We start from the raw sequence: 15,407 nt of genomic DNA, 5'->3' as shown, positions 1-15,407 counted from the left end.
GAGTACATTGTGTAGCGTTGCCAGAAAGATTGAGTTCTCGATTTGAAAAGTATTTGAAATTGAGGTTTATAGACATAAGATAATCAAATGCAAAGCTATGTGGTATGCAGGTTTTTGATGAATAATTGTTATTTATTCAGTTCTCATTTTCAATTATTTTCTATATTTCTGCATTTTGTTACCTTTTGCAAGGTCTTCCCTCTGTCAGAAATTTTAATTACGCTTGCGCTTTTTGTTTGTGCTTTAAGTGTTTTATATCACTATTAGTGTCATTCAAAGTAAAGCGCGAACATTCCGGATTAGGTGGCAACACGGTCCAACATATGTCAACTGCCAGATTGTTTTGTTAGCACTTAGTTGAGGACGCATTTTCAATGCCCGAGATGTCTGAAGAAAAATGTCACTTGTATGTATGTATAAATAAAATTAATGATCTTATTAAATAAATTAACAAAATTTCCAGCTGCCATGAGGCGCCCTTTAAATATACTTGTCCTAAGTGCAATGCGATCTACTGCAGCGTCGCTTGCTACAAGTCGAAGGAACATCTGAAGTGCTCTGAAGAGTTTTACAAAACGTGCATCCAAGACGAACTGGCCAGTGCAACAACAAAGTCTGAAAGCAACAAAGGCATGCGTGAGATATATGACATCTTAAAACGTATGCACAAATTTGATGCCGGCTTCAAGCCCGAGGATTTTGATGCGGATGGGCTAGACAGTCCCTTAGACTCGGATGATGAAGCGGAGCCCGAACAAGATGATGAAGGGGTTGAGGGAGACGATGGCGCAGAGTACCCAGAGGAGACGGATGAGACGGTGGACATTGCTGAGCGTCTGAAGGGCATCGACATAAATGATGCGGATGAAGTTTGGAGTCGATTGACAACGGACGAGCAGCAGGAATTCCAAAAATTAATAGCAAGTGGTGATATAATGAAACTTATGCCCGACTATAAGCCCTGGTGGTGCAAGCCGAAGAACTCAAAGATTGTGGTCATGCCCTCACCAACAGATGTTAACGTTGACATGCCTAAAATACAAAAGAACATACCCAAGTTCACGGACATATGCAAGACACCGTCGCCGTGCCTGCACTACAATCTCTGGAACATTTTGAGCGCATACGCGTGTGTGGCACGTTTCTTTGGCGGCGAGCAGCGCACCAATACCAGCGAGGCTGTTGCCCATTTGGTGAATCTCAGTGCAACGTTGAAGTATGGCACCAACTTCGAGGATGCTGAGGATGCCATTTTATCGGTGGAAATGGAGGCATGCACCACAGGAAATGGATCGGCTGGTGCTGCTGCGGTTGGCAGCGCAGGTGCAGGTACAAATTTCCTAGTCGAGAGTCGCGAACAGTTGCAGGAGGATGCACGACAGCTCATGTCCACGCAACAAAATAAATTGGCGGCGTTGAGCGATGTCCTTCAATTGCTGCAGCAGAGCAAAGCGTTGAGCAAACGGAAAAATTCAGAGGAAGCTGAATTCCAGAAGCTTTACGCACTTGCCAGCGGCAGTGTTGAGTTGAATCGAACCAAACTGTCGCAGCTGATCAAGAAAATAGAGTTTATGCTGTCGTATGTGGCTAGGGAGCAGGTCCTGTGAAAACGCTGTCAAATAAAACTATTTAGTTTTAACACAATTTAATTCTGGTAAATTTTTATTGTACGACCAAGATATAAATGTAATGGATACCCGTCTGAACGGTTATATGCGTGTGATACTAGCTAATTGGTTGAGTGCGGCTCTGGCGGTTGTCCAACCCCAAGTAAGTAGTTTGGCATTCGAAAATTCACACTATTGGAGCAAAAGAAAAATGAAATATTTTATAAACCCGGCATTTGACAAACAGGAATAATAGAATAGCCCTAACACCAATGTATCCATACTGTTAACTAAACTTAACACCTGGTGTAAGCTAACAGAATGTCAAGCAATGTTTGGGGCAAAATTATGCTCAAGGCTGACAATTTGATTTTATCGTGTGTGGCCTGCATTTAAAAAAATCATTACAATAATGCTAAATTTTTTATATATAATTTTAATTCACTTCTTAAATAAGCATCAATAATTCAAAATGGTTTAACGCAAACATCCAAATTATAAGTAACAAACAAATTGCATACTAAAAGAATCAGGTGTCATAACCGCATTGGAACTACAAGACCTCCACAGCGAACCAGCAGCATTTTGCAGCCCTCGTTGGCACAATATCTAGTTGTCGCTTGCCAGCCCTGGCAGTTTTTTTTAGTTGGCGATTTCAGACACACACGCAAGTTGTAGTGCTTTTTACGGCTATTTTGTTTTTTGGTATGTCCAAACGAATCGACACGGCATCAAATGCAAATGTTAGTCGTGTGCCACAGTATGCCAAATGCCAAAAGTGCTAAAATAATACATGTGGCAAAGCAACAACAACAGCAGCAATAAGAACATTACATAGAACATTTTGTGTGAACGCGTTTACGTTTTGGGTGCGGACAACGGTGCGGGATTGTGTGGCGGAATTTGAAATGCGTGTTGTGTGTGTGTGTGTGTGTGTGTGTGTGTAGTCTATCTGTCTGTGTGAGCGAAGTGTTCTTCTTCGCTGCGCTTCACTCGCTAAATTAGTGCAAAAAAAGGAAACAATTTGAGTGCGCCAGTGTGCGAGTGTATGTGTATGGCGCCCATTAAGTTTTAAACAAAACATTAAATCGTCTAGAATTAGAACTTATGTAAGCTAAACTAGCTGGATACAGGTGCAAATATTTGTTATTAATACGTAAAATTGTTCAATCTTGGCCAGAGATAAACGAGTTTTGGGCCGTGTGCTGCTTATCTTTTTTGGACTGCGTTGCTCCTTAAGTGTGTGTATGTGTGTTTGACTACGTTCGGATGTGTGTGTGTGTGCCTGCTTATCTATCTCGACAAATATGCGAAGTATGCGTCAACCTGTTTGTTAACTTTCTGTTAAAAATTTCTACTTCAATGCTGCGGCGTCGGTGACCGCGACGATGACAACAACAACAGAGCAGCAGCAGAAGCAGCTACATCTGCACCAACAACAATAATCAAATTAATAAACAACTTGGCTACAAGAAATCAAAGTCGCATAACGTGTACAATGCTAAATAAGTAGTTATGACTGCATGCAGCTAAATTTATAACAGCAAAGCGAATAAAACACCCAATGGAAATAAAACACCGTAAGCAATACGGCACTGAGCGTTGACGCTAGCGATGACGATGTCAAAAGCAAAGCTCAGCTGCCAGCCGTGTAGCAGTCGCTTGTCACGCGGCTGGAGAAACTGGATGGGGCGCAGCCTAACCCGAAACGGAAGGCTCTCTCTTGCTTGGTGCCCCTCCAAACGCCGGCAGTCAGTGACCGAATGTCTGCATGCGGCTCCATTGATAACATAATTGTGTGCACATATGTGTATCTGCATGTGTGTGTTTGCTTGTGTGTGTGTGTGTGTGTGGCAACCTTTGCATTGTTTACAAACAGCTGATGAGTTCGTTATACCCTGTGACCGTTTAAAATAACCAAAACGAGGATATAATGCTTTTGTGCAAGCGTATGTGACAGGCAGCTGTAAGCAAGTTAGTCTTTCTCTCTGTTAAATGCGGTGTTTGACTATATTCTAAAAGTTAAACACTAAGTTCGGATCATAAGTTTGCATATACCCCAAAAACAATAAATTTTGATGGTTTTTCAAAATGTCCCGCATTTATTTTTAATAGGTGTATACTCTTTATGGTACATACGCACTTCAAGTTGTTATCTGTATGCACTAAAAATGTATGACGTAACAAGAACGTTAGGAATATACATGTTTTTTTATCAACGGCTGTAGGGTATCTACTAGTCGAACACTCTTGTTTCTCATTTCTGTCTCGCCTGCAACTCCATTGAGAACTTACCAAATCAATTGAACACGTTGCGTTAAGTTATAAACGCCTTGAGATAATTGATAAAAGTGTTCCCAACTCTCAATTCACATACATGCATAAAAAACTGTTATCAACATGTACATGTGTGTGTGCTCGTATTTACTTTGGTTCTTTCGTAAGAGGTTTCCAATAAAAAGGCGCCAATTAGTTTGACAATTGTCTGGCCTTTTAAATCAAGACTCAATTGAATTTCTTTAGTAGCAAATTTAATGTGTTTATTTTTATAAATAAATGTCCAATTGCTCACCTGTTTAATTGGACTTTTAGGCAAAACTTAAATATAACTGAAATTCGCCACATTTTTATTTAAACAAGTCCGCGAATTCCTGCTTGGGCAAATTGTTTTACAAATATTTCATCCAGAACTGAAGAGCTTGAAGAATGTCCGTAATATTTCGTTTACATTCGCAAATAGATATCGTTTATCCACGTAGTAAAGCAATTTAATTTTTAACGACTTTTTATTTTTTTTATTGCTAAGGTTTTGGCCAAGTTTTGGGAATCTTTTGGGAGATGTTTCCTTTTATGCGTAACAGATTTCATGACAAAGTTAAACTTGATGGTTGTAAAAATTCAAAAAAAAAAATAGTAATCGATCTACCGTTAGTTGATTTTCTGGAACTACCGCTGTACTTTATCGCTTCAAAGAAGTCTCGTTTGATTAAATACACAGTTTCTGACAAATCGAGAGTGTGCCCCTTGCAAGGGTATAATTAAAGGCATTCTTTTCATTTTACAGTATGATACATGCAAAGAGGTAGCAAATAAAAACTACAAATCATCCAAGATTCCATTGCCTCTGCGCATTTATATTTTTAATCATATCGCGTAATGTTTATCGAACGAGAATTAGCAGCAATCTGTTGCTAACAAATGATCATTGGATCAAACTCATCACTTGAATTGTTTTGTTTGATGCAAAATAAGTGTATTTTAACTTGTTATGTCTGAGAGCCCAACACAAAGATCGTTTATTGTTTTATGCCTTTCAGATTTATAGCTGCCCTAACAATTTATGTTGTTGCCTTGCCATAAAAGTTGGACAAATAAAGCCTGAACACAGACACTTGTTGTTTTGTTGAATTCCTTAAAATGTACTCATTTTATATTATCATTTATAGGAAATGTCCCACCACAGCGATGATCAGCTTCTGCAGGCTGGAAGTGATTCCTTCTGGGAGCCTGGCAATTACAAACGCACCACCAAACGCATCGAAGATAGCTACAAGTGAGTAAAAAAGTATAAAAATTGTAAACACTGTTGGGTCATTGCCAGCAATAACAAAAAACCTGTTATTAACTTGTCTCACTCTGCCTCTCTCTCTCTCTTTTTGCACTCTCTCTCTGGTCTGCCTGCACAGGCTCTGCAACGACCTACAGCAACTGATACAGGAGCGCGCCGATATTGAGAAGGGATATGCAAAAAGCTTGCGCGCCTGGTCCAAGAAATGGGGTGAACTAATTGAGAAAGGTAAGCGAAACAAGTGAGAACAGTTTGCAATAGCTTGCAACCGACTGCTCAATACTCTGTTTCCCTGTTATAAGAGGTTAAACCAGTAAAATAGAATTTTTTATTTGGCTGCCTACTCTAAGACTGTAACCCATATGATATATAGTAGCAACATTGGAATGCATATTTTGGCGTTTGGCCAAAAAACTATTTACATTATACGCCGCTCCAATAGCTGAAAGCCAATATACCCTATTCACTTTGCGAACAGCGTATTAATTTAAGGAAAAGAGAGTTGATGAAACGCTATAAACTACATACTCTATATAAACTTTTATATGTGGTTGTGTGCTTATAACCGTGTTATTTGTGTACACATTCATTCACGCCTGCTGAACGGCCCAATGGAGCAACAACAAAAACAATAGGAACAACAACAAAAACAATAGCAACAGCGATGACCCGTTGCCAGCGTCACTTCTCAGTGGGCTGACAGACTTCTGTTCCTCTTATTTGCCACATTTTGTGTACATTATATACTGAGCATTGTTGTTGTTGTGCGATAAGTGGCTTAAGCTATTAATGGGCTTTTTTGTTGCCCTTTTTTGCACCGTCTTTTACCTGTTGTCATCGGAAGCTTCGCACTCTGGTGCCAAATAGCATGAAAAATATTTCAGATTAGTTCTAAAGTGGGGGATGGTCTCACAGAAGCTTACACAATATTCCATTTATTTCGCTGTACTTCTATGTAAAATAATCATTCGATTCTGTTAGCTCACAAATGTTAGTATGAAAAAAAGGTTCGAAATAATGACTCGTTGTGAGGTTTGATTCGTGAATCGGGGTTCTCACAGCCATGAAATTAGGTTCTGGTTGTTAGTTTTGACCTTGGCTTGTCACATATGTTTCCCATTTCTAATGAATGTACATTTTACACATTCGGTACTCATAGTACTCATAGTAAAAGTAAAAAATAATCTATTTAATAATATTAATTCACATTAATAGTGCATGTCAATTGCACCTATCTCAGCTTTTGATCTCGAAAATGTCCCTAATCAAAATGATAACCAGTTAAGCTTTTGTGTTAAGCGTGGAATGCCGAATTTCCGTAAAAAGCAAATGACACTGCACCGATTTTCGCCAAGTTCATTCGTCACAATTTGTGATCCAGTGTGCACGTTGACTTTTGTGAAATGAAATCGAGTACACTGCGAGCAAAGTTGGTAGCCGCTTTTGCTATTGCTGTTATTTTTGTGGTTGTTGTTGTTGTTGTTGTTGCTGTTATGCCCACCGCAGACGCCGCCTTTGCTCTCTGCCCACTTTCACAGTGAGCACGACGGAACACAGCAATTGCAGACGGGGCAATATATGTACATGTAAAAGCGGCTTCTACGAGCGCGCGACATTTTCATACGGAATTTGCCTAGTTGCGTCTAGCCAGAGTTATCAGCACCTCTCCCCAATCCCTGCCCGCCCACTCAACCAATTGAAAGAGTAGCATAGTAAACCGGCACCAAAGCGTCGCTCGAAATGGTTTCAAAAATCAATGCGATGAGAAAATAGAACGTGTTTATTTCTGTGCTAAGCGCCTCAATTTGTATGATGTACACATATGAATGTGTACTATGTGCGTGTGTGTGTGTGTGTAGTGTGTGTTATGTGTGTTATGTGTGTGTGGGGTGCCAATTGAGAATAGTTGAGTGGCCGTTAGTCAAAATGGTCAAACAAGTTTCGTGCATTCCCAATTTGCAATTATTAAGTGGGCATCATATAAATTTTATTACGGTTTTTCATTTTTTGTTAGCACGCCATAAACATGCCAAAAATGTGCCTCACGCACGCACACACTCACTCCACACACTCAAACGCACACACAATCCCAATAGACTTCGAACTGATTAGATAAAAAGGCCCGTCAAGCGTCGATGACATCAGCAAGAAGGTAGACAACTACCCAAAAATCTTTTAATAATGACACATAATTACCGTTAAATGATGTGACCAGTGTTGATTAACAATTAATTAATGATGTGTTTGACTCAATTGCAGGGCCCGAATATGGCACCACAGAAGCTGCTTGGAAGGGTGTATTAACCGAATCGGAACGTTTGTCGGATGTACATATGAAGATCAAGGATAATCTGTGCAATGATGTCAACAGTCAGATTAAGACCTGGCAAAAGGATAATTACCATCACACGCTCATGCAGATCAAGGAACGCAAAGACATGGATGATCTGTTCAAGAAAGCACAGAAGCCCTGGGCCAAACTCTTGGCCAAAGTGGAGAAGGCCAAAGCGGATTATCATTCAGCATGCAAAACGGAACGCAGCGCCACCAATCAAGAGCGAAACGCTAATGCGGACAGCTCGCTGTCACCAGATCAGGTTAGTTATATAATATAACCTTTAGTTAGACAGACAGTTGTATGGCTTCGTTTAACAACGTATTATATTGCAGGTGAAGAAGATGCACGATCGCGTGCAAAAGACCAAAGATCAAGTGCAAAAGTGCCGCGAGAAATATGAGCAGGCCATTGGCGAAATAACCAAATATAATTCCGTTTACATTGAGGATATGACATCCGTATTTGAGAAGTGCCAAACCATGGAAAAGACACGACTGCAGTTCTTCAAGGAAGTGCTATTCAGTGTGCACGAGTGTCTCGATCCGACCAAAGTGCAAAAGTGAGCTCAATTTGTTTTTGTCTGCTCACAAATCAAGTCATAAATGTTTACCTCCTGTTTAATTGCAGCCTGCCCCAAATCTATGAGGAGTTCTATCATACAATTAACAATGCGGACCAACAAAAGGACTTGAAATGGTGGTCAAATAATCATGGCATCAATATGGCCATGAATTGGCCAGCATTTGTGGTAAGTCTCAGTCGGAATTTTTAAGAAAGTAATTTAAAATCACGTTACCATTGCAGGAATACACGGAGGAGTTCCGTGACATAGCCAAGGGCAACAAATCGAAAGAGGCGCTGCCTGCCGCGGCCATAACGCTCATCAATCAGCGACCCGTTGCCGAGGATGTGCACGTAAGTCGGCCAGGCTCTAATTAAAGATTTAATTGCCTTATTAATTGTATTTACCGCACAGGAATACCCAACAACAAATAGTCTAAAGAAGAACGCGAGCGTCAACAGTAAAGCGAGCGGCAAGAGCAGCCAGCAGGAACAAGCATTAAATCAAACCTCTGCCACATCAGTCGAAACTAAATCAACAGTGTCGACAACAGCGGCGGTCGGCGCTGCGACAGCAACAGCGGCTGCAGCGACGGCAGCGTCAGCGGCGGCGGCAACAAATCGCAATCCGAGCGTAACGTAAGTTGGAAACAGTTTCTGAATCCGAATTGTTTTGGATTACACTCGAGTGGTCACCGTTGTTGCTGCTATTTGATTTTGTCGCTCATTTTCATTGAACTAATTGATTTCAATTTGCATGTACACAGCAATGGCAACGGCAAAGTCGATGCAAACCCATTCGACGAGGAGGAGGAGTGGGACGAGGCCGACAACGTGCTGGTCGACAACGGGGAGCCGGGTGTGCCAGTGAAGGCATTATACGACTATGACGGCGCTGAAAGCGACGAGCTCACATTCAAGCAAGGTATAAAATCTACTTATATGGCAACTGTCATTCTCTATTCTAATCTTTATTTTTCTCTGGTGTACCAGGTGAGGTTTTTGAGAAACTGGAGGATGAGGATGAGCAAGGGTGGTGCAAGGGCCGTATGAACGGCCGTGTGGGCTTGTATCCAGCGAACTATGTGGAAATCTTTCACTCATAAGTGGTCAAATTAGGTGAAGTGCAACTGGAGGTGTGCGGAGCGTGCATTGAGAATATTAATATACCAAGATAATACAGTTAAAGTATGTATTGCGTTTTGCGTATACAGTAAAAGAAAAGAAATAATCGTTGATGAAATTATTATGATATGTATTAGAATTTGTTATGAGCAATTGCTCACACCATGGTGTGGCATCTAATGTATTAAACATTGAATTTGTATTGAGCAAAGCGAATCCAACCTACCAACAAACAAAACAAAAAAAAAAAAATAGAAAAGAAAATAAAGCAAAACAATACAGAATTAAGAAACAAGTAAAAAATAAACAAGATAACTCACACACAGTAGAATTGAAATGAATGTAGTTAAAGAAACAGCAAAAACAGAATACAGATTAACATAGATAAAAGGTCAAGAGAACAATAAGTGTAAACGTCAATGTATGAAATAATATTACAAAAAACATATTACATATGTATTATGCTATAGCTAAAACTGAAATGATCATAAGTTTTTTGAATGTGCGCGCATTTTTTACTGGATTCAACTGGTCGTTCACATTTTTGTGGCCAATTGCAATCTGCGTACGATTTAAAGAGCATATTCAAATATGTGCGTGGTATTTGTAATGCGTTTCATGAACATTTTTTATTATTTATGAAGTTTTGTGTATACTTGTGTTATAAAAAGTATACGTATATTATTGTATATGTACATTTTTAAATAACTTAAATTATTGAAATAAAACAAAAATACAAAAACGAATAACAACTGAATGCATTTTAATTGAAGCTCATTGCTCGGCACTTGTAATTTTTTTATCTTAAATTATGTTATCATGTTCTTGTTAACTACGCCGAGCCCACATGTGACATTGTGATTGTTCTTCTTAAAGAATACACCAGCATGGTAACTACTCCGACGAATCAATTACAGCATCGATAATATTTTATTTATTTATTTTACACAAAATTTTACAAAAATATTAAATAATATTGTTATCTCAAAAATTATTATTATGAATTAAACTTGTATACCCGTCTATTCAGATAAACCAAGCACACACACTTAAGTTTATATGAACGGGATACTGGGTTGTGATAAATATTTGAATCCGAAGTTAAAATATAGCTCTTAGAGCGTTGAATGTAGATTACAATGGCACAGTTTCAGTCACGAAGGCCTCGCGATCGGACCTCACAACTATGAGAGTATAGCTGGTGTGGTACACTCAAGTACTATTTGTGATATTCATGCATTCGAAATGGCAAATATAAAGTATCAGCTTATTCAAGCGGAAGCCGCATGGCCGAGCGAGAGAATCGTCGTACATAAGTTTCTGAAAATCAGCGCTTTAGGTGGCATCTTTCTGCTAATTGTCTGCTATAGTTGGTCCACCTGCGTTACAATTATCCCATCGCAAAACTATATTCCGCCAGACTGTACGGGCTCAACTTACGATCAGTATGACGCTTCCTCTGAGCAAACTGAGTCCATTCCAGACGATAATATTCATACAACGACTCGAGCCCAGTTAAAACCACTTACAAGGCGGAACGAAACCTTGGGTAATTATTAACTTTGCTGAAATCGAAACAGATTTTGTGACCTGCATTGACACACATATATATATATATATAGGTCCCAACATATTGGACAATTTCTTTGTGTACACCTCGCAATGTCGCATGCCCGCTCTGAATCCTTTTGCCAGGGATGCGCTTAGGATATTTAACAAGACAACGTATTACACTTGCGACCCGAGCAAGGATCTAATATCTGTAGTCTACGACGAAAGCAATCAACGCTATAAGCTGCACATGAACGAACCCAAAATCAAATGTTGCTATAAGGCGATTCTGCGCAACGGAAAAGGCGCTGAGGCAGACAACCAGTTCAAGTAGGTGCCGCCATAGCCTTCGATTTGAGCAACATATTCATGAATGACATTATAGATTGCTGCCATGCACCTATTTTCCCCAGAATTTCGTCGTGCCACAACGCGTGGATGCGATCATCACCGAATGCCGTCGCGTGAAGGACAAAAAGTTGTTGCAACAGGATGCCTTTGGCTTTGTGCAACCAGCGAGACATGTGGGCGATCGCGCAACTTTGAATAATTCAAATATAGATCAATCCCCTGTGGGTAGGCCCAGTGTCCTGCTCTGGGGCATTGACTCCATGTCGCGAATGAACTTCCAGCGGACCATGCCGCTGATGTACAAGTATCTCAGGAAAGAGAACTGGTACGAGCTGCAGGGCTACAACAAGGTGTGTTTGTTTTTAAATAAAACATCCCACACTTTAACAATGAGAAATGCCATTTGACTCTTTTCAGATGGGAGATAACACATTTCCCAATTTAATGGCGCTGCTCACAGGATTCAACAGCACAAGATCAATGTCTGTCTGCCGACCAAAATCGGTGGCTGGCTTGGATGCTTGCCCATTACTCTGGCAGACGTACAGGCAGCTGGGATATATAACAGCCTATGCAGAAGACTGGGGTCGATTTTCTACGTTTAACTACAACAAGAAGGGATTCGTCAAACCGCCAACAGATTACTATCCACGCCCTCTAATGCTGGCCGTCGAGAAGGAGCTCAAAAAAGTATTGGTTTCCCGAATACCCTACTGCGTGGGTCGTCGACACTATGCGGAGTACATTTACGATTATGCCATACAGTTTACTAGGGTGCACAAAAATCAGTCCACCTTTGGCATGTTCTGGACGAACTCCTTTAGCCACAACGACTTTGCCCTGCCCTCTTCCATGGATGCCAAGATCCTTGAATATATGCACACATTGCAGAAGAGTGGAATCTTTGAAAAGTCCATAATTCTATTCTTCAGTGATCATGGAATGCGATTCGGGCCACTGCGCAGCCTGGATAGTGGATTCTTGGAGGAACGCATGCCTATATTATATATCTGGCTGCCAAACTGGTTCAGGCACAAATATCCGCAGTTTGTGCATAGTTTACAGCTGAACAGGAATCGCTTGACCTCGCCCTTTGACATCCATGCCACGTTGCGGCACATTCTGGAGCTGGAGACGCCGCTGACAGAGCTGTCGCGACCCGAAGGCTGTCCCAGTTGCCATAGCATCTTCTACGAAGTAGCCGAATCGAGGGATTGCCGGGATGCGGGCATTAATGATCATTGGTGTACTTGCCACACCTTCAAAAGTAACTCACGAAGTGATTATCATATTAAGGAAATCTCACAGCAGCTGATTGATGCCACAAACGGCTATCTTGTGGCCAACAACCTGACTGACGTTTGCCAGACTCTAAAATTGTCAAATATCGAGTCGGTGCAGAGAAAAATTAGTTTGGAAGCGAAGGAATTTGAATCGTATCTTGTCCGGTATGAGGCCCAGCCGGAGAATGCCCTGTTTGAGGCTTCAACTGATTGGAACAACAAAACTCAGCGAATCCCCATAAACGTGCCTGATATAAGTCGTCTGGACTCGTACAGTCAGCTATCCAAGTGCATAGAAGATAATATTGCTAAAAAGTTTTGCATATGCTATGACTATCCAGAACTCATGCCCTGACATTATACATTTCCGCATTTGTTTATCTCTGAGATAAGATTTATATTGTGGCTTTATTTTTAATTAATCATAATACTCATCATGGCTTAGATATCTCTTTAAGTGTTTGGCTCATAGCGTAAATCCTAAGCTGGATGTTTCCTATTAAATATTTGAGGCATTTTCAACGTAATATGCTGTGCACAAAGTTTCATTTGAATACAATAGTTTATGTTAATATTAATTTATAAGCATTACAAATTCAATATTTTCTTCAAATATTTCAAGATCATTTGAAGTATGCTATAAAAGTAAATTTCAGAAATTATAAATACGAAGCGCAGTTTTTGGTTGTAAACATGCCAATTGAACTTATCGGATATTTTATTAGTAGCTATATAAGTTATAACTCTTGTTAAAGATATAAAGCCAAATGATTTCCTTTTCCTTTCATTCCTTATCTTTATGCACACCATTAAAGTGAGAAGTTCATTTTGGCTACATTGATTGAATTAATTATAAATTAATTAAATAAAAATAATTAAATTAAAAATAATAAATTTAAATCTGTTTGGTGATTTCCGTAATGCTATGAGCTGTAATTTTAACTGTAGTTACCTTGTGTAAAATGTGTTTAGGAATTTCCATTGTGTGAAACTTTTACCATGCGATCGCCCTACTCTTTTTCTCCTTGTTGAAATTCATTTGAACTTTCGGAAAATACTCCCGCATTTTCTAAAAATTTGGTGCTTGAATGGGCTCAAACTCATTCTAAATATCTTTATAAGAATTAAGTGTAGATATATTTCAGATTTCACAAAGTTTGTTCCAAATTTTAAGTTACGACTGATTGGGTTCCAAATGCTATATAAAGACTAAATGAAACATGTTACAGGATTTTTAGTAATTCCAATTTGAAGTCGGGAACATTTACGGGAAGCTTCAAACTCTTCGCCGTGCAAATTTATTTAAGATGTGTTCCACACTTTTCGCCAGATCCACTTGTTTTGGATGATAAATGGTTCAAAAGGTTTTATGAATGAAAGTACGGGTTGAGTTTTCAATATTCCACCGATCGTAAATGGATGGAAAATTGATGTTTAAGATTTAAGCAAAAAACTTTAATCGGGCAGTGCCAGCTAGTCACGTACATATAAAAGGGCCTAGTCTAGCTTAAAATGGCTTTCATTTTTTTTATCTTAAGTCCCAAAGTAATCATACGATATTACGAAATCTTTGTTAATAATATTTTTGCCGAGTGCCTGTCTCCAATTTCAACTAAATTGTATATTTTCGTAGGAGTTCTCTTGTTTTCTAGATACTACAGATAAATATATCAAACCCGATGCTATATGCAGCTATCAGCGAGAAATTTAATAGGGAACTTGTATTTGGCGTTAGGTGCCGAAACTGTGTCTCCAGTCAGAACTTTTCTGTTTTAGTACGCCTGCTGACGCTGAGATTGTCTCAGTCAAGGTGTCTTTTCCTACACGGAATATTTATATTACATGCTCTTATGTTGCTCCTTCTTCTGATATTCAAGTTTATATGAAACATATTTCATGTATTTAAGAAGTTTCTTCACACGTGCGTGATAATGACCTATTTATTGTGTTGGGTGATTTTAATTTGCCGAACATCTCTTGGTCACTTTTCACTGCCGAAAATTATCTATCTATGACTTTATAGATTGCATGCTTGACCTTTCGTTGTTTCAAATCAATTCAATTTGTAATCATTTGAATAGAACACTTGATCTTGTATTTGATAACGACTACCTTATTTCTAATGTGTCTAGAGATAAACTCTTCCTGAGGATGTATATCATCCTATTTTAGAGGTTGCAATGCTCAATTGTAATCCTCTCATTTCGTGCTCATCAGCCAATAAGCCCCGCCGTTGCTTTCGCAAAGGTAATTATTCATTGCTTAATCAGCTTTTTTATGCAACCGATTGGTCTTTCTTATATGACTCGGTTGACATGAATACTGCTATTAACTTTTTTTATAACACCCTAAACTCCCTCTTAGATATGTGTATTCCCAAGTCAATTCCTTCGACTACTTCTTCAAAGCCACCTTGGTTTACTTTCAGATTATCGAATCTAAAAAATATAAAATCTAAATATTTTAAAAAGTTTAATAAGTCTGGTTCGTGTACAGACTTGGCTAAATATTCCATAGCCAAGTCGAACTTCTTTCTTCTGAATTCTCAATGCTATGAGAATTATCTAACTCGTTGCAAAAGGCAATTTGCCCTGAATCCGAGACAGTTTTACAATTTTGTAAACTTGAAGCGTAAATCTTCACGTTTGCCATCTTCTTTTTCTCTCGGGATGGATAAAGCTAGCAATGACTCTGATTCTGCTAACCTCTTTGCTAATTTTTTTCAATCAACTTACTTTTCAGTCTGTCCTAATAATAATTTTTAACCTTATACTATTACTTCCTCTAGTTCTGTACCTCCTCCTATTATTTCCCATTCCTCTCTCCTTTTAGCTTTAAATTCTTTAAAATCTTCTTTCTCTCCTGGGCCTGACAATATTCCTAGTTGTCTACTCAAGGAGTGTAGTTCTTCCCTTGTTTATCCATTGCTAAAGCTTTTTAATCTATTCCTTGAATCTTCTGTCTTTCCATCTCTTTGGAAAGAATCTTATATCATTCCCCTCCACAAGAAAGGTGGAAAGTCT

General features: G+C 39.2%; 3 protein-coding genes across 5 annotated transcripts; all 3 read left to right on the top strand.

Moving 5' to 3' along the window:
- Positions 1–260: 260 nt before the first annotated feature.
- On the top strand, positions 261–1,644 carry LOC135436947 (zinc finger HIT domain-containing protein 2). Its single transcript, XM_064694726.1, has 2 exons — positions 261–406; positions 464–1,644. The coding sequence occupies exons 1-2, from the start codon at positions 375–377 to the stop codon at positions 1,605–1,607; spliced, it is 1,176 nt and encodes a 391-aa protein (XP_064550796.1). The 5' UTR covers positions 261–374; the 3' UTR covers positions 1,608–1,644.
- Positions 1,645–1,720: 76 nt separating this feature from the next.
- Positions 1,721–9,514, top strand: Synd (protein kinase C and casein kinase substrate in neurons protein Synd). Of its 2 annotated transcripts, none has more exons than XM_064694722.1 (10): positions 1,721–1,770; positions 5,054–5,160; positions 5,294–5,403; positions 7,435–7,772; positions 7,846–8,072; positions 8,141–8,261; positions 8,318–8,428; positions 8,490–8,713; positions 8,842–8,999; positions 9,068–9,514. In XM_064694722.1, exons 2-10 carry the CDS (start codon positions 5,057–5,059, stop codon positions 9,178–9,180), a joined length of 1,506 nt encoding a protein of 501 aa, XP_064550792.1. In that variant the 5' UTR covers positions 1,721–1,770; positions 5,054–5,056; the 3' UTR covers positions 9,181–9,514. The 2 variants fall into 2 exon arrangements, with proteins under 2 accessions (XP_064550792.1, XP_064550793.1); XM_064694723.1 differs by lacking the exon at positions 1,721–1,770 and adding an exon at positions 2,075–2,312.
- Positions 9,515–10,466: 952 nt separating this feature from the next.
- LOC135436427 (uncharacterized) lies at positions 10,467–12,933 on the top strand. 2 transcript variants are annotated; one of them, XM_064694024.1, is made up of 4 exons: positions 10,467–10,748; positions 10,822–11,080; positions 11,136–11,451; positions 11,519–12,933. In XM_064694024.1, exons 2-4 carry the CDS (start codon positions 10,869–10,871, stop codon positions 12,737–12,739), a joined length of 1,749 nt encoding a protein of 582 aa, XP_064550094.1. In that variant the 5' UTR covers positions 10,467–10,748; positions 10,822–10,868; the 3' UTR covers positions 12,740–12,933. The 2 variants fall into 2 exon arrangements, with proteins under 2 accessions (XP_064550094.1, XP_064550095.1); XM_064694025.1 differs by lacking the exon at positions 10,467–10,748 and having other exon boundaries at positions 10,975–11,080; positions 11,164–11,451.
- Positions 12,934–15,407: the final 2,474 nt, after the last annotated feature.

The sequence above is a fragment of the Drosophila montana genome, unplaced genomic scaffold, assembly GCF_035044405.1.
Source record: "Drosophila montana isolate Dmon_TW-CO22-7 unplaced genomic scaffold, ASM3504440v1 contig_3733_1, whole genome shotgun sequence".
NCBI lineage: Eukaryota > Metazoa > Arthropoda > Insecta > Diptera > Drosophilidae > Drosophila > Drosophila montana.
This window is presented reverse-complemented; position numbering and strand designations above follow the sequence as displayed.